We start from the raw sequence: 21,427 nt of genomic DNA, 5'->3' as shown, positions 1-21,427 counted from the left end.
TATATTCACCCCCGGCCGATGTTTCTCCGAAATTAAATATCAGGAGGACATATAATAGCCCAATTCCACACCAGGCCAATATTATCAGATTGATGTCAGCAGTGATAATGGAAGAAGGATAAGTTGATGAGATTTCATTTATTAAATAAGAGCACACAGAGGTTTGGGACTGCGCATGTGAGGACGCTGAGCGTGCTCAGGCAGAAGAGCCAGCTGGGTTTGTTCACAAGGGCCCCCTGCCAGCTCTGACGTGGGGGTGACGCGCCCCACCCCACCCCCCGCACGAGCACCCGCGACAGGAGGTACTGCCCCCGTGTGTTGCCCGAAGCCAGCTTCCCTGGTGGGACTGTTGGCCTCCTTTCCTTTCTCCTTCCCACCTTCCCGCTCGGCTCTGCTGTGTGTCACCAGCTTTGTGCAGCCTCACATTCCTCATCTCCACCCCCCCACCTTTTCCCCCTGTGGGTGTGTACCTCAGAGCACCCCCCACCCCACCTTGAGTCGCCAACTTCTAGCTCTACTCCAGAGCCCTGCCAACCTTGTAGTTTGGGGCAAATGTCTTTTGTTTCTATTTGTATCCTTGGTTGTTTCTTCTTTGGGAACTTTTTGGAATTTTCCAAAGGCCAAGTAGAGCTCAAATGGACCCAGGAAGAGCTGGGAGAACAGGAGCTGTGGAGCCAAAACACACCAGGCTCTTACCCTTTCTCCATCTCACTACTGTGTGACTGTGGGCAAGTCACTTCACCTCTCTGAGACTAGTATCCCCATCTGTAGAATGGGACGGTAATGCCCAGCTCCCAGGTCGGTTGTGGCTATGCTTAGGACCTGGCATGCAGTAGGCCCAGGTATTAGTTTCAGGGTGACCAGGCCCACAGGCCCACCCAGATGTAATCTCCGATGAGACCGGATTTTCTCCCTATGCTAGAAATGCTGGAAATCTGGGCATAGAAGCATACCCCTTGTCATCGCCCCCCTCCCCCATAGCCTGCCCCCCAGCCCAGGAGCATGGGGAGGAGCTCTGCAGACCTGGTCATGAATGAGAGCTCCCCCACTCATTAATGAGGTGAAGCCAGTCAGAGCTACCCAGTGCTTCTCTAACTGGTGACCACAATGGGGTGGCAGAGATGAGACTGTGTCAACCACAGCGCCTGGAACTTGGTGAATACTCATTAATGTGGCTTCTATGGCCAAAGAGCCCTCTGTCACCGAGAGGCGCACATTGCTCCTGGTTAGAAGGTAACTAGTGATTCACCTGCCTCCCACTAACACCCTCCCCCCGACCACCATTCAGCACTCCCAGCTCTGCCTCCCGAGACTAGATCAACCCTCTCCTGCAGGAGTGACTGCATGCATTTCCTGGAGCAGCTGTGACAAAGCACCGCACCCAGGAACCTTCAAACAGGACCAGCTATTGTGCCTTCCTCCGGGCTTCTGGTGTTGCCCGCAGACCTTGGTGCTCCTTGATTTGCAGGTGTGTCACTCCGGTCTGTGCCTCTGTGGTCACGTGGCCTTCTTCCTCCTGGTGCGTCTATGTTTCTGTGTCTCTCCTTATAGAGAGAGAGTTGGGGTCCTCCCCAGCCCAGAATGACCTCTTCCTAACTATCTGCAATAACCCTGTTGCCCATTAAGTTTGCACTCGGATGCTCCCGAGGACGTGAATTCTGGCGGGAGACTCTCCGATCCACTGCGTTACATGTGTGTGCACATGCTTCCCAGGAGCCCTTGACCCTGGCGGTCTCATCACCTTGTCCTCTCTAGGCAACAGTCTTGTCTACAAGTGACAGACACTCAACCCTAGCTCCCCTCAGCCAAAGTTGATGCTACAGCAAAGCTAAAAGTCGCTAGCTGAGAATTGAGAAGTTCGGATGATGTGAGGGTCCGTTTCCATGTGCGCCACGGCCATGGCTGTCAGGCCGAGTTCCTTTTCTCCTTGCAGGGCGTGGTTTCAGCCCCGGAGCTTTCACCGGGCCCATGGAGTTGTAGGGCTGTGCTAGCCTGGGCTCAGTGGTGTGGACCAAAGCCCGCCTCCCTGGCCAGTGAGGGCAGAGCATGTGGAATGATGTGGAATTGCTGGAAGCTGTGGTGGGTGCGTCTGCTTCATCTGGTAGTCTTGCCCTGTGACTTGGGTACAATGATAGATGAATGCATGGGACACTTGCTGCTTTCTAAAGCTGAGTTCCCTTCCCTCCTGATCCCCCTGTGTGGCAGTCCTAGGAACAGTCTTCTGGGCCTTCCCTTCAGGGCACACCCAGTCACCTGCTTTCCTGGCACAGCTCTAGCCTCCCCTGGGGTTTCCAAGCCTTGTGTGGAGACAGGCTGGTAGGTGTGGCTGAATCCAGTGGTGTGTGTGCGGTTGGAATGCATCAAGGAGGTTCCTGCAGTTAAGGAAGGCTACTCGGGCTTCGCCCCATGGACGGGACGAGCAAGACCAGACAGAAGGACCAGACACAGACAGGAGCACCTGGCTCCACAGGGCATGTCTGGGATACTTCCCTGTGGTTCACTTGTGTCTTGGGGGAAATGAGAGCCAGGCCAAAAGGCCAGCAGGTCCCTTAAGGCCTGAGATTAACCCCCTCACTCAGCTTGTGAGGTGCATCTCATCTTAGGGCATTCAGGCTCGTGGCCTAGTGATACCAACTGCATGGCTAAACACAGATGACAAATGGCACCACCGGGGTGTGTGTGGGCTGCTCAAGGGCCAGGGGAATGCAGCGGGCAGCAGGCCTGGAGGAAGGCTCAGACCTGATTACTGGGCCTGCTTGTCAGAGGATGAGTGTGAGCAAGCTGCTGGGTCTCCCTGAGCCAGTTTCTTCATTTAACATAAACTAAGGGAAACTCTTGTTCCCACCTTATAAAGTTCTTCTGGTGATTAAATGAGGTAATGCTTAGCACAGGTTCCAGTGAGCTGTAATCACCCAAGAAAGGGGTTTTTAAACTGGCTTGCTTTTTTTTTTTTTTTTTTTTTTTTTTTTATTTTAGAAATCTGGCCTGCTTTATGTTCTAGAAAAATCACCAATTACAGGAAAGAGGATGGGGTAAAGAGAAGGTAAGGAGGAGTTTAAGCAGCTGTTGTCATAGTGACGGGGATGAGGAAATAGATGGGGGGCTTCTGGGAGACAAATCCTGGGGCACCTTTGGTGTGGTGGGGAGGTGGGAGTGAGTTGTGAGGGAAGTCAGGGACGACTGGGCATCCAGCCTGTCTGGCCAGTATAAGTGCAGGAGGAAAAGTGTGCTGAAGTGAGAACCAGGCCCGCTTGGTCCCGGTGGGCTGCCCAGCCACCAGTGCCCACACAGGCCTAGAGCTCTGCCATGGGGCATGGACTGGGAGCCCCAGTGCTGTGGGGAGAACAGCGGTCACAGCTCGCAGTGAGCAGAAGGAGAGGGGCTAGTGGAGCAGAGGCAGAACGGGGCCTCCCGGTCTCTGGGAATTGGTGATGCTGCTGGCCGTAGCAGGACTGTGCTGATGGCCCCGAGCAAGAAGAGCTTCACAAGGCTGACCGGGGAATTAGGGGTCAGTGCTAGGTAGGGGAGCTCCGGGCAGTGCTTCTTGGAAAGGAGAGCGGCTGACAGGGAGGCAAGAGGCACACGTGGTTTGGGCTTGAAAATTTTTTCAACTTTTTGGAAAAACGAGTGTGTTGGTGGACAAAGTAGAATGTGAAGCTGGGGATGCCATGGTGAAGAGGTGGCTCCGTGCACGTAGGGCAGTGAGGGCCTGTGCGAGAGACACAAGGAAGAAGACCCTGAGGCTGTAGGGAGGGGCTCGGGGGGAAGGAAGCTGGTGAGGCTAAGGAGAGGCCAGGGAGCTCAGGGAGACCTAAGGGGAGAGGAGGACTCTCTAGGAGGATCATTATGGCCAATGAGAAGGCCTAGGGGTCCCTACTCTGAGAACCACTCAGATGAGGGGCAGGGGAGGCCAGAGACAGGCAGATGGGGCTTCTACAAACAGGAGCCAGAGGCCCAGTGGACCATCTGAGGGGGAATAAAAGACCTTTGGCAATGCAGGATGGTTGGAAGGGAGAGCAGTGAGTGCCATCTAGGTGTGCCCAGGTACGGGTAAGTTAGGTCACCAGGAACGGGAGAATGAGTTTCTGAGCTGTTTGGGATGTGGAATGGATACGCCTTCAGTTTCTAGTTTGAATGGAGAAAGGCAGGGCTGGCTTAGTTAGAGGCAAAAGGGATACATTAAGAATGAAGGCAGGAGGAGCTATCTAGACTGAGGGTGGGAGAAACATCTAGAATGAAGGCAGGGGAAGACATCTAGACTGAAGGTGGGAGAAACAACTAGGATGAAGGGAAACATCTAGAATGACTCCACGTTTTCAACTGAGGTGGCTTGCTAGAAGGTAGCCATGCCTGCCACTCATGAAAGCAGGAAATTAGGGAAGGAGAGGGGTTCCTTGGTGCTAGATGGTGAATTCCATTAAGGAAATGAGGAGTCAGTATAACACAGGGTGCTTGGCTTGAAGTCTCCAGGGGCCTGATGGATTCCAAAGTCTTGAGGTCCATAGGGTAACTGTGGAATGGACCTGGGGATTGGAAGTGGGAGGAGGAGAAGTTCCAGGTTGGGTGGGAGTGATGGATGAGCTAGCTTGGGGGTTGCATGGCAACGGTAAAGGAGTACAGGGCCTGTGTGCCCAGACAGGGAGGGGAGGGGAGCAGGTGACCCAGAGGTGGAGGGGTTCCCAGCGTGTAGTGCCCAGTGGTGAGAGCAACTCCCGCTTTTCAAACAGGAAGCTGGGCAGCAATGGGAGCATCCAAGGAAGGGCAGCTCTTCACTGCTGGCCTTGATGGCCTAACTGTGGTGCCATTGGTGGGAAGGAATGGTGTGTTTTCATTCCTGGCTAATGCTTTGCCTTTTTCAAGTGTTCTTTATCACTGCTCTTATGGAAACAAGGAGATAGATCTCGGGTTCTTGGGCAGCATGAGGGGAGAGGGGCTACATGATACTGAATGCCCAGAGGTCATCATGACATTGCTGGTCTTTCTGAGGCCCTCACTCCCAGCATCTGTGCTATGCCCCTAGTTGGTCCTCTGGGGCCTGTTTGCTGAGTGGACAGTGGTCTCTGCCACCTGCTCATCGTGATCCCCACCTATGGCCATCACGCCAGCCCTCAGGGGAGGCAGGGTGTGAAAGCCCTTTGTGCAGAGGAAGCAACACTCAGCCGTTTCTTCAGTGTGTGTGACACCACCCGACCGGAAAACATGCTGGTGTTGAGGACTGATGCCCACTTGCCGAGTCTCAGGCAGCTTTGCTCAGTTGGGCACACCCTCCCCATCCGACCCCTGACCACACAGTGGGAAGTGGCAAAGCCAGAACCTTCCCCTGGGTTTGGGGCAAAACGTGTTTTCCCCATTGGTCCACAAAGTCTGCTGGATCCTGGGAGAAGATACACTGTGATGGGTACCGTAAGACTCCTGGAGACGGAGGCACCAGTGAGACCTGGGCAAGATCTGAACAGGCTCTAAAAGATGCTAGAGCTTAGGTTACAGGGAGAGGGACATGTTCAGAGAAGTCCCGCCTTTGAGCCGACCCCTGGAGTCCCAGTGTCAAAGCCTCCTCGTCTCGACTCTTCACCAAGTGCCATGTAACCCCACCCTCTCTTCTTCAGCTCTCCTCCCACCCTAGCCCGACCACTGACAGCCAGGTTGTTGGTGAGAGGAGCCCTTCATGACATACTCTGTCATACACATGCCTATCTGGCCTTCATCAGCCTAGGGCAGGTGCTGTTCCCATTTGCAGGTGAGAATGGTAAGGGCCAGAGAGGTGAGCCGCTTTCCTCAGCAATGCGCTCTCGGCCTTCTGACCTGGGTGACGTTAACCCCCTCCAAGCCACGTGGACCGTTAGATCTAAATACGGGGCAGCAAACTCCCCTCAGATAGGGAAGCAAGACTTATCTCAACCCCTGGGAAGTTCATAGCAGGCTATGGATGCATTTCTTGGGCATTTGAAAAACAGCTCTTCATTAGACTTGACTGTTTCTCCCTATCTGTGCTGATTGGTATGTGGTATAAACAGGGTTGCTGTGGCCTGAGGCAGGGTGGCCCTATGCTTGGTTAGAATGCACCTGATTTCATGAATGGCTGGACCCCAGGCCCTGCCCTGCCTTGCTTCAGAGAAAGCCTTGTATTTGGAGAGCTGTGCTCTTGTCTCCTCCTATTTCATTCAGAGCCATTTAGTGGGCAAACGGGTGAAATTTCTTCCAGTTGACATTTGCCTGCCATCCCATCTCCTCATATTGTTCCTGATAAATCCCAGAGGAGAGAAGCCTCTGGAGTCCCAGAGGTAATACTGGTGTGGAGGGGATGGATTTCGCCATGGCCCAGTTTCTCCCAAACTTGGAGCCCACTGAGGGTTCTGTGATGTTTACCCACAAAATGCACAGGAGCCTCTATCCTGGGACCTGAAACCAAAGGAGGTAGGCACTGACGGAGAGGGACAAGATCTAAAATAACTACTCTACCTTTGCACAGCCTGCAAAGTGAAAGCCAGGGTCCCTGTGGCAGGTCTGGGGAGGGCGGGGCCACTCATGGGGTCAGAACTAGGGCTCCAGGGCAACTTGGCCCTACCACCTGGCCCAGGCCGCTCTTGCCCCACCTGTCCTATTTCCCTGTAGACCCGTAGGCCTCGTACAGACTTAGGGCTACAGCTCTGCCTCCACTGAGCCCGGCACTTCCCCTGATCACGGATGCCAGCAGAGTCCCTGCCAAATGCTGGGCGGGAGCCAGGAACAGGACTCATGGGGGTCATGTGATGGGGGGGATGCTGTCTCAGGAGGTACAAAAGGGGATGCCACAAAGCCTGTGCCCTCAGGAGCTATAGCAACAGGGACCAGGAAAGAGCCACAGAAAGATGTGACCTCATGGGCTTCAGCCCACCAAGAGCAGGTCTGGAACCGGGAAAAAACAAGTTCTGTCTTCCCCAGAACAGAGAACCAGAGAGTAAAACAAAAAGGGGAGGATAGTTGAGATGGAGGGCCGGAAGCAAAAATCTGTGCGTTCCCAGTGTCCTAAGGGAGGGTGGCAGAACAGTTGGAAGTGAAGCAGTGAGCATAGCTGTGGAGAGAATTTGTCCAAGATGAAACGCCCAGCAAAAGGCTGAAAATCCACTCTGAGAGACTCACAATTAGATGCCTCCAAGTCAAAGTGTTTTTAAATGCAAGAATGGAAAGACAACCTACAAGCATTGGGGGGAGTCAGGGGGCACCCCAGTGACCCCAGTTGTGGGCAGTGGCAGACAGAACCCAGTAAAGGGAGAGGAAAAGCGTGAATCCTAGGAGACCATCTGCCCCTCATGTGTGAAGATTGGAGGCTAGTGCTGAGACAAGACCCCATATGTCCTAAGTAAGAAATCTGTAAGACCTCATCCATGCCATGTGGACACGAGGCAGGACCGTGATCTCAAGGACTAGAGTGGCGTGGTACTAGAGGACTGGCCTCAGCTCCATGGCTGCATATCCTCAAAGCCTAATAGAATCACACATTGTTGGGGCAGAGCCAGGCCAGCATAGCCTTGGGAGCCATCCTTTCTGCTCCCCTCCCTCCCAGGAGGAGGAAGCCTCCTTCTACCACCACCTATTCATTTTCCTTGCCTGAGAAAGCAGGCCTGAGGACGATGGTAGCCAACACACGGGGATGGTGCAGGGGAAGGAAAAAGCACCCGGGCCCGCGTGCCCTTGTTGGTGGCACAGTGATAGCAAAAGTGCCACCTCCAGGCTAGTAAAATGAGATAAGTAAATACTGCATATCTTACCTGCTAAGCCACTGAGCATTCCATTGCTTGCTGTTCTTAACTGATGAACTCGGTCTATTTGAGTTAGTTTAAAATAATAATGGTGCTACTCCATTCCAGCACTGACTGCATGGCCGGATTTCTAAAATATAGAGACACTGGGCTGGGAGAATGATGAACCCACAAGTCTCCCTGCTGCGTGACGGAGGCAGAGCTGCGTCAAGCATCATAGTGACGGTCTCACGGCTGAGAACCTCCAGGAGTGGCTCTCTATAATTTTACAGTTCCTACCAAGTGCCCTGGCCATGAATGGTATTTATTCTGAAAGTCCACATCAGGTGTTGGGGATCCGTCCCTGGCAGCGAAGGTTCCCGCGTGGACCTGGCCTGAAAAACCAATCTGTGGAAACAGTGCAACCAAACCCACGTAAACAAATATGTCTGCCCCCTCTCCACTTCCCAGCATGCGTCGTTGGGCAGCTTAATCCTCTGTATCTCAGTTTCTTGATTTGCATCAAGGGATGAGAAATCATAGCACGTACCACTCAGAGCTGCTAGGAGTCCAGGAGTAGGATGATGCCTGGCGTGCCTCGTGAGTGTGTGCAGGCACGTGTGTATGTGTGTGTGTGTGTATGTGAGAGAGAGACACAGTGCACGCATGCCTGCGGGAGGGAAAGGAGAAGGGAGAGGGGGCAATGGAAGGAGTCGGGAAGGAGATAAACTAGTCACGCTGGTGACCTCTGTTAGCATGATCTTTATTTCACTTGGTTTTGTATTTTAGAAAAGAAAACATACTCATTTTTTTTGTAGGTTCTGAACCTACTTGGATAAAGAAAGAAAAAAAGAGTAAAGCATCCCCCCCAGTACTGCAGAGGTGATCTCTAGGAAGTGAGGTTCTAAAAATGTTATATATTTTTTTAGACATTCCTATACTTTTCCGGGTTTCTTCATTGTGCATGTATTAGGTTTTGAAATCAGATTAACAACTTCATATGAAAAAAGAGTTGCAGGGTATGTGGTCACACAGTCACAGCCAGGTGTACCCCTGAGGCAGGAAGAGTCAGGTGGGGGCACAAGAGGCTTCCAGCTGGCCCCCTTAGGGCCAGAGCCAGTGTGGATCCCAGTCCCCTTGGCATCTGCTGTTGTGTGACAGCACTCAAGCCCCTGCGTCCCCTGGTTCTCTCTCTGAGGGGTAACTGGACGATGACGGCCACCAGGTGCCTCCCCCATGGTGTTGAGTGAGGGAGCTGATCGCCCTCCTGTCCACTGGGACCGAGCCTCAGGCCCACCTACTCTCTGTCCCTGCAGGCCCCGCAGGATAGAGCCCGTGTGCTCAGGGCTGCAGGCCCAGATCCTCCGCTGTTACCGCGACCACCTACAAGAGGTGCTCCTGTGCTCGGACCTGGTCAAGGCTTACCAGCACTGCGTGAGTGCTGCCCACAAGGTAAGGCTACGCCCTGCCATCCTGCCTGTGCCCCTGGGCTGCTGGGTGTGTGGGGGCAGGGCACGAGTGCTGTACTCTCTTAGCCTGTCTTTGTCTGCTAAGTCAGACATGCTAACCCCAGGCCTCTGCCTTTTGCACAGTGATAGACTCGGGCCTTCAATTTCCTCTGTACTTCCTGGTTCAGATGTTCTGCCTTGCTGATCCCATGACTGCTCTCAGATATCTGGGTTAGGAAAAGCAGGCCCCAGGCACTGGGCCCCACTAGGCTGGGTCCAGGAGCGGCTCTGAGTAAGCTCTGGGTCTGGGAGCAGCTCTGGCTCCCATGTTCAAAGGACCAGTCACTTAGAAAAGGGCACACATGTGCCACCCACTTCTTAACCTTTTAGCAGTTGGGGGTGGGAGCTCAGAGGAGGGCCCATGGTACAGGGTAGGGGTCCCAGAAAGGGCAGGGACAGCCCTAGAAGAAGAGCCTCTGGGTTCAGGGAGGTGGAAGAGTGGTGTGGCAGGCAGGTGTGGCCTGCCTGAATGTGCGAGGGAGCAAAGGGTACCTCTCAGCCCATCTCACTTCTGTGCTGGTCTGCAGGGGCATGCTGGCAGCCAGCCTCTGGTGAGTGGGAGGGGGTCATAGTGGTCCCAGGTCTCACACATCCCCAGCCCTCCTGCAGGGAAGCAGTGGGGTATCCTAGATGTCTGAGGTTGGCAGTGGGCCTCCCCTGAGACCTGGTCCCAAGGTCTTGCCCTCCGTCCCTGACCCTCCCAGCCAGTTCCCAGTCCTGTCCTCTCACCTCCCCACTGTTGCTCTTCTAGACAATTCCATCCCCCTTCCCAAGCCCAACAGTTCATAGCCCAGGCTGGACCTGGCCCCTCTCCGTCATTCACTTGGGGCACCTGGCTTGGACCTCTCCAGAAGTCTGACACATTTGTTCAAAGGACTAGAGGATGGGACCTTCTTCCCATAGAAAAGCTCCTTTTGTCTGAGTAGGAGACAAGCTGCTAGAGGTAATGACAGTGGAAAGGCTGAGGTCGGAGGTCAGGTGGCCCTCCAGCTAGATCTGGCAGTCTCCTCCTCAACGGCCCCGCCTCACCAGAGCCCTCCTCACTTTGCTGTCAGCTTGGGACCTGGGAGGCGAAGCTGCTGCCACATTGGCTGCCTCTCCCAGACAAGGTGCAGGTGCCTGTCTGAGCCTTGAGGCCTGCTGCCTGGAGGGGGCAATGGGACAGCCCGGAGCCCCGCAGCAGCTCCGCACGGCACCGGCTGGGCGCAGAGCCTGGGTAGATCACGATTCCAACCCACTGTGGAGCATGGGAAGCTGTGCTGCCAACGGTCTCTGCAGCACGGAGCAGAGCTGGGCCAGTCACCCTGCACCGACCGTACCACGTGCCTGTGGAAACAAGGGGCCCTCCTGCGCCCCTTTATATCTACCAAGGTGCATGTGAAGGCTTGCACGGGAACCCTTGCCCTGCTGGGATTCGCAGGCCATCACCCAGGCTTGCGCAACATGCACCTAACTTTCTACTGAGCGAGAGACTTGGGGTCCTGCTGTGGCACCCCCTTGATTCCCCACAGAGCACTCTGGCACCCCCCAGCCCCTGACCGCCCTCCCTCTCTTCTTCCTTCAGGCCCCGTGGCCCCAGAGTTTTCAGCCCCTCCCCCTGCAGAGTATATCTTTAACAAACACATCTCACCAATATATCTTCATTGCACTGAGGCAAAAATGTGATTATGAAGGAAGACAGATTTCATTTAACTCCAGTGTGTTCTATGTAGCTCGAGCACGCCTGAGAGAGGCTCTGGGGCACTGCCAGGCCTGGCTCCCTCCTTCCCGGCCCCCACTCCCCCATCCCCCGGCGTTATTAAAGCCTAAATTGGAGACTGAGCAACTGGCAGCAGCCGAGGCCGGCCCCGCTCCCGCTTCATGTGCAGCGTTCCCTCGGAAGAAGCGCGCTCCCCCGACTCCCGTAGGGCCTCGGTGCCCAGACACACACATTGCACCCTGTGCTGAGATGCAGCAAGTGTTGCTGCCCGCTGCCAACTTCTGCCTCAGAAGCCTCCTGGTGGAGCCAGGGATGGGGCCTTGAGCATCTTTGATAGGGATGTGCTTCTAGAAGCCCCAGGTGGCAGGAACCCTCATCTCTGGCAGACAGAGCCCTGCCTGGTTGGAAGCCCAGGGTGGGAGGCACCTCCCCAGAGCCCCTGCCAGCACCTGGGTGGTGCCTTCCAAGCCCAGGGACATGTACATGCGTGTGGACGTGGGCAGCGCTTCGGAGGCAGGTTTCCAGCAAGAAACAGCCTGATTGTGAGGGCTCTCGCACACCAGAGCACTCTCTCTGACTGGCTTCACTTAGAAAACTCTGAGTGGTTAAGTGAGATAACAGGGGAGATGTTGGTGAGGCAAGGCAGCATTGGGCTGAGGCCTGCCCCTCTGGAAGGGGAGGCAGGGAGGTCAGATTGATACAGGGTCCATGTTAGCGGCCGATGCAGGTGTGTGTTGGGTGGGCACCAGGCACGGAGGTGAAGGGAGCCAGTCCCAGGTCTCAGGGACCAGCTGGGGAGCACTCCTTCCATTGAGCAGTGACACTGATGGGGCATCCCAAGAGCCAGGGGCCCTCTTGGAGCTGAGGCCTGGGGGATGCACAGGGGTCCCAGCAGAGTGAGCAATGACTGAACTGTGACCTGTTCTCCCTTGTAGGGGTGAGGAGCGGCCCTCAATCCTGGCCCTGGCGGTGACTTGGAGCCCTGAAGAAGGAACCGGTTATGGGACCACAGTCCACAGCCCCCTAGGCCACAGCCATTTTCTCCTGGGTGCCTATGGATGCCTCTGTGCTTGGGGCTGCCACATGTGTGAAAAATAGAGTATGTGCCACTGTCCAAAAACAAATAAAGTGAATGTCTTTGTTTTCAGTCATTCTCTCGGCTGGCAGACAGCCACTGCTGCCTCCTCTCTTGTACGTACCTGGGCTGGACCACGGCAATGCAGGCTGAATAAAACAGGCTGTTTCCCTTGGGGAGCACCCAGCCTAGCCGGGGACACAGATGTGGAAACCCACGATTATGCTGCAACAGCAAAAGGCCGGCCAGAAGCAAGTGTGAGATGCAATGAAGGGAATGCAGTTCTTTCTAGGGATGGAACAGAGCGAACAGGCCAGCTTCCCGACAGAGGTGCTGTCTGAGCTCCAGTGTCGAAGCCGAATGGAGGACTTGCTGGGCAAGCCAGAGGCTGGGTGAGTGAGACCCTAGATGCCCAGCTCAGGGGGCACAGAGCATGAACAGCTGGGCTTTGCAGAGAGCAGAGTGGAGGCTGGGTGAAGTAGCAGGGATGCCAGGCCATGGCATTCGGGGGTCCCTCTGAGGCCACCACGGTGGCTCTCAGTGAGGGTGGGATCAAGTGGGGCTAGACTGAGTGCCAAAGAGAGCCCTGCGGGCACTCAAGGGCATTTTAAATGGGAGACTGGTGGGCCAGGTTAGGGATCAAACAGAGGTGAGGCTTAGGAGCTGAGATTAGCTTTAGGGTACTGTAGGGGAGGATCAAGCATGACTTCCCGAACTCTGGCTTAGGTGCTGGTGATTCTAGGGGCTGAAATGAGGGACACAGGGACTGAGAAGAGCAGAGGACAGTGGGATTTGGGATGGCTCTGCTCAATGGGTGTCCACACACCAGCCCGCCAGTCCTTGACCACAGGATCCCTGCTGAGGCACCTTGACCACACCCCAGTTGCACCCAGCCTGGCCCAGTGCTGTGTGAGGGAGGCAGCCAGAGGAGTTTGGGGCGGGGCTTCTGATGCACTCACTGCTCTACTGGTGACCTTGGATTTCCTGTGAAAGTTCCTTTGGAGAGCCTCTAGCCATCTGGAGCTGAGAGCCTGGATCTTGACTCGGGCTTTGCAGCCCGGGCATCTCTGCTCATCCCCAAATTCTCACACACAAAGCTAAAGTTGCAGCTGGAGCTTGGCAGTGTCCTATTGTCTAGGCAGGTAGCACAAGGCAGCTTTATTCAGCCAAGCTACATATTGGCTGAGAGGAAAAGAGCTTTGGGAGATGCCCTCTCTCCAAGTTCTGGGTCAGCTTGCCAAAACACACAAGGAGGCATTCAGAGGGCACACTGAGGTGAACGGCCCCAGTAGGTGGCAGGGGACCTTTGCCCCAACCTCCTCCCAACCTCCCCCAGCAGCCCACGGAAGGGCTGGCCCTTTGTAAGGCCTGCATGGGAGGAGCAGGGTCACAGGTCACCTATATTGTTGACCTGAAGTGACATCAGAGCTGTCCTTCAGCTGGAAGCTGCTGAGGACCTTCCCAGACTCCTTCAGAAGCCGCTGGCACCCACAGCTTTGCCCAGCTTCCCAGTCCCACGGGAATATCTCTTCGACTCCGTCCTCCCACCCAGGAGTCCACTGAGGGCAGCCATCCATGCATGTGTATGTGTGCCTTGTGTGTGCACATGTGTAATGCACGTACAGGTGCACATGTGTATATAGATGCATGCACGTGTGTGTACACGTGTGTCTACACAGGTCTGTGTGTACCTGTGCATAAGTGTGTAGGTGCTTTCCTGTGTGTGCACAGGTCTGTGTGCGTCTGCCCATCTGTGTGTGTGTATGCAGATGCCTTTGTGTCTGTGTACACTTGTGTGTATGCAACGGTCTGTACATGTGTGCTGTGTTTGCACAGGCAGCCGCCACGCTCACCACCTGCTAATACTCCCGGACTCTCTCCACCTGGATCTCAGCCATTTCCCCGACCTCCCCCGAGTCAGAACCGAGGTTCTCTTCTCAGATCCCCACCTCTTCCCTACGGCTGGAGACTAATGGGTGTTTGTTCAGAGCCACTGTATCACTGTGTTGACGTGCGAAGGGGAGAGGCATGTGACTGAGCTGCAGGCTCTCTGTGCGTGTGTGTGCGTGCACGCGTTTGTGTGTCTTCTATGTGGACAGCCCTTCCACATGGCCATATGGGTAAGGGGTGTGTCCAACACTGTGTGGACCTGGAGGCAGACATTCCTGGGCTCAGGTCCCAGCCACATGGCTGTTGAAAGGGAATGTTAATACTCATCCTACCTGGTTGCTAGGGGATTAAATATGGTGTTAGCTGTGACTTCTGGGGTCCAACCAGGAAACCCAAAAGCACTCCCATTATTTAAACATCAGGAGCTGTATACAGGAAATTGACCACAAAGAAGACAGAGAAGCTGAAAACCCAAACAGAATGGTGTGACAGCCCAGAAATTAGCCGACGGCGGGAAGTTCACTTCACCCAGGGCTGCAGGGACCAAGGGAAGAGGCACGGTGACCCAGTGGAGGCTGATAGCACAGGAACCCTGCTCACTCAAGCTGGAGCCACTGAAGGGGCACTGCTATACAGGTGGTGGCTGCTCATGGCCTCTCCTCTCCTCCCATCCTCCAGCCTCACTCGTGCCTCCCGTTAGCTGAACCTAGCTGGAAGTGGAGGGCAAGGCATGGCCGTGGCCCGCAGAAAGGGCTTCGGCATGACTGGGGGCTGCTGAGCGAGCACGTGTGCCTCTCCTCGGGTAGGCATGTGTTGTGGGTACAGATGGGTGTGTACACATACCTGTGCATGCGTATAGCTTAAATTGGCATGTGATGGACAGCTTCCAGAGGAGTACCAGTCATCAGCCCTGTTGGGCATTCCCCACGTGCTGGGTCCTCTCACGCCCTTTATAAATGCTAGCTCTGTGGGGTAGGGCCATTGCCACCCCAGCTTTGCAGATGAGGAAACCATGGCACAGAAAGTGGAAGCAACTTGTCCAAGAGTACACAGTACGCAGTGCTAACACTACCTTTTTCTGGAGCAGGGGTCCTGACTGTGTGCTGGGCCAGGCCCAGGGACTTCCGTCTAGAGGCTTACCTCCACCTTGCGCTAGGGACCTAGCTGAAGGGGCCAATCCTGCACCTTTTTCCTTGTTTGGCCCCCCAGATGGGAGTGTGGACCCTGGCAAAAGATATGGCTGGAGTCCATTCCTTCCAACATCATTACTGACCTGGAGAGGCCCAGCAATGCCAAGGCAGGGTATGAGCTGGTATCATCAAGGCAGCCGTGAGCCCCAGGGCAGGATCTCTTGTAAGGTGCTCATTCATTGGCCTGCCGTGTCTCAGCCACACGCCACCACCTCATCCGCCCGCGAGTGGGTACAGGGATCGCTGCAAACATCCCAGGCCATTCCAGGTGGCTGAGGCGGGAGTGAAAGCAGGGCATGAAAGAAATGTCCAGTGTGCCCCGGACACAGGAAAGGCAGAGTGTCACGCAGATGTGGAGAGGGCCCTCCACTGAGGCCATTGCCGGAGAAGGCAGCTCACATGACCTCTCTGGGGGGCACATTTGGTGAAATGCATCAGAGGCCTTTTAAAGTGTGCAAATTCACCAAAAAGCCAAAACAAAACCCACTCCTCCAATGCCCTTCCCCCCACATAATCCACCTGTGTGTTGTTTACAAGAGATCTCACCCGAATAAGGGCACGGACTAGTTGAAAGCAGAAGCACAGAAACAGAAGCATATCAGCAAACTCTGAGAAGGCTGCAACGGCTGTGTTACTATCAGCCTAGACTTTGGGACAAGGAGTGAATGAGCAACAGAGCCGGACAGTTCAAACACTAGCAGGGATGGCAGGCAGGAAGACTTGGAAATCCTAAAATGTGCATGCATCTCACTTGGCAAAGTAGACAAAGCAGGACTGACAGAACGAGAAGTGGGGAGAGTCAGATCCACAGCCATCACCGATGACCCGGAGCTCGCACGCCCTCTGCCTGGTGAGCCTAGATCAGGGGCTCTAAGGATGAGTAGCCAGGAACCCAAGCATGGAAACAGTCTCTGTGTCCTAGGATGTTTGTCCCGGCCTTTGCACAGCCTCTGGGACACCCATTCCACAGCATAATGTGGAGATTCGGGGCCTAGCCTTGGGGCCAGATAGACCCAGCACCTGCTCCAAGCCCCTAGGCCTCCGTTTCCTCATCTGTAAAAGGAAGACAGTCATAGACGCCATCCTCTAAGGGGGTTGTGATGATAGGTGTCCCGTGGTTCGTGCTCTCTAAATGTGAGGGCAGAGGACCCACCACCCAGATCCCCTTTAGGGTCAGCTGTGGGCAGACAGCCCTCGCCCCCGAGTCCTCTCTCTCTGGAAAGCACCTTTGATAGAGAGCCACCTCACCTGAGTCACACCCCAACAGCCCAGGAGATGTATCCAATTACTGCCTGATGGGGTGGGTGTAGAGGCCCAGCTCCCATGCCCCAAGGTGGAGCAAGCTGGCAGAGTATTCTGACCCGATGGGCATGGCCTCATCGAGGCCGCTTGGCAGCCCTGCTAGTCCTGCCCTCCGCTTCTTCCCCTTACCCAGAAGTGTTGACCCCAAAGACACTCGCAGAAACATCCTGTAGGCTCATCTCTGCCTCAGAATTGGCTTCTAGAGAAACCCAAAGAGTTAACATTGTTCATGTTATCATATCTTAGGTACTGTGAAAACAATGGCAACATCTGCTCCATGTCCCCACGGGCTTCTAGTTTAGCAGGAGGAGGTAGTAGGAGTCATGTCATAATTCCAAAAGACATCAGAGGTCACTTGTGATGAGGCCCCTAGGGAGAGCCCCCCCCCCAGGAGCTCTTAGCTCAGGGTGCTCAGGCTGTGGGGTCAGGGAGGGCTTCAGTGAGGAGGCTTAAGTCCTAGTGTAAGGACTGAGCCAGAGTTGGCCAGGTGAAGCCACTGCTTTGTTTACTGTAGTATTTATAGCAATGGCAAAATACTGGAAAAAATGTAAATGTCCAACAAGAGGGGGTGTGTGCTCTAAGTAAAATATGCTATCCGTAAGACAGGACTGTAGCCGCTAACAATGGTGGTATGGAATATATCAATATGGAGCTCTATGTACTCTCTTTTAAGAAATTAGTATATTACAGTGTGAACCCATTCTTTGGATGAAAATAATATGTGTTTTGTTTTTTAATCACTGACTATGTTTCCCATTGTTCTCTACTGACCTGAACATTTTACTAGTCCCCAGGTTCTGTGCCCTCCCGAATGCATGTGGCAGTATGCCCTCCACAGCCTGGGCCTTCGGGTCAGGGCGGCACACGGCCATCTCTTTCCGTGGGCTTTTGGGCCCAGTGGTTGACCCCTTGGGTCAACCCTTTGGCAGTCATAGATGCCATCCTCTAAGGGTTAGTTGATGCCAACACTTGGGTTGACCCCTTTGCCACTGCCAAGCAGGGGCAGTGAGGGGGACAAAGCCTGCTAAAAAGGAGATTTCAGTAGTGGGGCAGGGAGGGCCCAAAGTGTGCCAGGAGGGACACTCTCAGAGACAGTGGCAGGAGGGGTCTCCCTTAGTTATTTCTGTTTTGCACAGCCAGTGTTGGCATTCAATGCCTACTGCATGCAGGCACTGTTCGAGATGCTGGAGATACAGCAATGAGAGGGAGGGGAAGGGGAAACCCTGCCCTCCAAAGCTTGGAGATCTGGAGGTAGGGACATAGAGAAGAGAAAGAGGATGCTATGCAATGGAGGAAAAGTATGGGGGCTGGGAGCACCAGGAGTGGGGGGTTCCTGTTTCCTGTGAGGATAGGACACACCTCTAGCCCCCACTCCCTGGGGCTTCCCACACCCAGACAGGGCAGCTGTCTGCATCTCCCTGGCCCCCCCAGGAACGTCCAAATCCGGGTTGCTCTTAAGGAAAAACACTTCCACTTCATACCTGATAACCTGCCTCATTAAATTTAATGGGCTGGTTATTCCCGTTAAATAAACATCACCTAATTATGAAAAACATATTTGCTGAAATTCGACTATGGAACAGATAAACCAATTACATGGTTATTCAGCCTCAAAACACACTCAATAATGAAGCGGGGTGCAGACCACAGCAGGGAGGGCTAGTGGAACACTTGGAATCCAGAGCCCCCACTTATCCCCCACCCTCCCATCCTCCACCCCGCTTTGGAAGCTTGGCTGGCCTCAAGAATGCCAGTGTCCCTGAGAGCCAGAGTTCGGGCAGACTGGAACCCAGACTGGAGCCGCCTTAGCCCCTGCATCAGTTAGGACCCCTTTCTCACAAGTGACAAAACCATAGCTCAAACTGACTTCAGCAAGAAGAGTGCGTTGACTCATGTGATTGGGAAGTGGGGAAGGAAGCTTCAGGCATGGCTGGATCTGAGAGCTTACACACAGTGATCGGGACCTGTTCTCTATCCTTCGATCTTTTAGCACTATTCCCCTCTGTGTCACCTTAGTTTTGGGGTTTCATGATTGGCCCCAGTGAGCCTGACCTTGTGAAGAGAGTTTCTCCTTCCCTCCAGCTCCAGCTTAGGGTTTATGGGCAGATAATAAATTGCTCTAGAGCTGACAAAGTAATATCAGGAACCTCTCAGGGAAGGCAAATAAACCTATGAAAAAATGCCCCACATCCTTATGACTCACCAGGGAAATGCAAGGGAAAACCTCAAAGAAAAACCTCTGCACACCCATCCAAAGGCCAAAAGCACAAGGATGGACACTACCAGGTGTTGGTGAGCATGAACAACCGCTGGGACCCACGGACACTGCCACCAGGCATGTGAAGTATTTAAACCACTTTGGAAAATGGTTTGGCCGTTTCTTATGAAGGTAAACATCCATGCAGCAGGTTTACTCCTAGGTTGCTATTCAGGAGGCTGAATATGTATGCGGACTAAATGGTACCTGGATGGATATTCAGGCTGTTTTATTCACAGCAGCCAAAGAGTTAAAGGAGTCCAAATGCCCATGGACAGTAGGAAGGGCAGGGTGTAGTTTAATCATACGGAATACTGCCCAACAATGAAAAAGAACTAGAGCTCCCCATAAGGATACGGATGGATTTCACAGACATCTGGAGGGAGACGAGCTGGGCAAGGAGCGAACACTGCTCTTAGCTTCCTAACAAATTACCACCAACTTAGCAGTTTGCGGCTAGCTGCACGCATTCTCACATGTCCCTGGGTCAGGAGCCCTGACACAGCTGAGCTAGTCCCCTGCTCAGGGAGGATCTCACGAGGCCACAGTCAAGGTATGGTCAGGCTGGGCTCCCACTAAGCTCACCTGGCTGTTGGCAGGTCTCATTCCCTTGTGGCTGGAGACTGGAGGCTGGAGGCCATCTCCTAGCTTGTGACTGTCACAGGCCCTCCCTCAACGTGTTCTCACTTCTTCAAAGCCAGCAAGGGAGTTTCTTATAGGACCTAATAAAATCATGAAAAAGACAGCCCTTCACCTTTGCTCTATCCTAGAAGCAAGTCATACACTGGAGGGGAAGGAGTACACAAAAGTGTGACTCATTGAGGGGCACCCCAGGGTGTGCTGCGAGAGTGCTAGATGATTCCATTTGTGGAAAGTTAAAGAGGGAGAGGAAGGCATCTCTAGATAGCCCTTGTGGAATAATTTCCACAAATCTGTAAGAGGAGAGAAAAAAAAATCAAAAAACAAAGAAGGTTCAGAGCTGGGTGTATAGTTTGTATCTTTTGAGAAAACAGAGAGGCAAGAATATCCATGGGTGTTTGCATTTGCTTGTAACAGTGTAAGATATCTCTGCCAGGACACAGGGAAACTGGTAACCGTTTTTCTCCCAGAGCCAGAGTTGGGCGCTCCAGAGGAAGACTGACTTTTCATTGTGTATCCTTTTGTGCACTTCTGGGATTTTCTTTTTTTAAACCATGAGCATATATTTTAATATTTAAAAGTCCTCTTTGAATTATTAAGAAAAAAAAAAAAAAAAAGGCCAGACCTCATGAAAGGTAAAGGCTTCTAGAGGCATCAGCAGCTGCTGCATTGGAGAGGTTGCCCTCGTCCAACCACCCACCCTGCCTCCTGCATCCCACCCTCAGTTTACAATGTTCAGGAGAGAGTGAGCAGTCAGTCTTGTGACCCCAACAGGTCCAATAATTTGCCAGGGTCATCTTGGCCAACTGGTTGGGAGAACATACCTGAGAATGCACACAGAGTGAGGCAGAGCCAAGAAATAGATGCCGCTGATGTCATTGAACCCCTGGATCCAGCCATGCCTGAAGCTACAGACCTCTTTGGACCTTACAGAGAAGCAAGTCAGTGAATGTCCCTTTGGATGAAGCAAAGCTAGACATTCGTCAAATCTGATTCTGTCCATTGTTTATGTCTAGTGATGTCATGCTAAGGTCCAGGGCCCATAAGCCCAGGGCTTCTCCAGACCAGGCTGGTGGGTGGGTACTTTAAGGTGGCCTTCCCAGAGGAGGAGGAGCCTGTGCTGGGGGGAGCTGGGTAAGGTCAGCATGATGACTTCATGAGGACAGAAGGCATAAGTATCATGTGCAAAGCTCGTGGTGAATTAGGGAAATTACAAAGATTCCCTATGACAAAGCATGGAGCCCAGGAAGAGAGGGGGTGGAGGGGGCAAGTAGTATGGCCAGGGCTGCTGCAGAGGCCTGGTGTGCAGAGGTCAAGAGAAGGGACCACAGCATGCTCAGCACGTCCCCTGGGATATGTCACGTCACTTCTCTGTTCCAGCTTCCTCAGCTGCAGAACGGAGGCAGTCACAGCCCCTCCCTGCCTGGTGGTGGTGAGGGTCGAGCGAGGTGCCTCAGGGAGAGCTCTCTGCCTGGGGATCCCCGTATGTTTTCCCTGGTCCTCACAGTGGCCCTGGGAGCTGCTACCATTTGCCTCAGGATCCAGGAAAGGCACCAAGAGATAGACACATGATGGGAGCAAAGTCCTGCGACACAGGAGTGGACTGGGCCCCCAAAGCTTGCACTCTTTTGGGTGGAGCCCCAGCTGTGATGGGGCCATTCCTCTGAGGGGAGGGTTTTACCAAGAAGGAAGTCTCAGAAGTTTAGGTCAAAAAGACTGCCCAGAAATTCCAACTCTCTTCTCATCTCCACCTACCACCTATGACCCTGACCGCATCCCCAGGACAGACAGTATGCAGCCACAGAGGTGTGCGTGGGCTGAGGCATGGCCTGGAGGTTCTGAAAGGGCTCTCTGGAGACAGGTCTGGGATCCAATGGCCAGGAGAGGATGTCTCCCAGCTAGGCCCTCAGACACCATCGGGCAGAGTCCCACCTTCCCTGCCATAGCCTCTAAATTCCCCACAGAAACCATGAGAGAATGAACGGTTGCTGTTTTAAGCCATTCGATTTTAGGGTGACTTGTTACAGCAACAGTTAGTGAACACATCCCACAAACCCTTATAGAATGTTGGCCTTGTATACTCCTTATAAGAAAGAACAGGCCCGGGGCCCCTGGGTGGCTCAGTGGGTTAAGCCTCTGCCTTCAGCTC

The 21,427-nt window shown here is 53.8% G+C and overlaps 1 protein-coding gene across 2 annotated transcripts in view; it reads left to right on the top strand.

The window, feature by feature from the left end:
- LOC111159074 (coiled-coil-helix-coiled-coil-helix domain containing 6) overlaps positions 1-12,072 on the top strand; it is a 244,275-nt gene extending 232,203 nt beyond the window's left edge. Inside the window, exons 7-8 of one of the 2 annotated variants that reach the window (XM_022521457.1) lie at positions 9,035-9,170; positions 11,861-12,072. In XM_022521457.1, the coding sequence (XP_022377165.1) occupies positions 9,035-9,170; positions 11,861-11,866 (142 nt within the window). In that variant the 3' untranslated portion in view covers positions 11,867-12,072. The remainder of the gene's footprint in view (positions 1-9,034; positions 9,171-11,860) is intronic. The other variant, XM_022521458.1, reaches the window with a different exon arrangement.
- The last annotated feature ends 9,355 nt before the right edge of the window (positions 12,073-21,427 follow it).

Source organism: Enhydra lutris, unplaced genomic scaffold (assembly GCF_002288905.1).
Source record: "Enhydra lutris kenyoni isolate GAN:26980312 unplaced genomic scaffold, ASM228890v2 scaffoldscaffold66, whole genome shotgun sequence".
In the NCBI taxonomy this organism is placed as follows: domain Eukaryota; kingdom Metazoa; phylum Chordata; class Mammalia; order Carnivora; family Mustelidae; genus Enhydra; species Enhydra lutris.
Note: the sequence above shows the minus strand (reverse complement) of the source record. Positions and strands in the feature narration are given on the sequence as shown.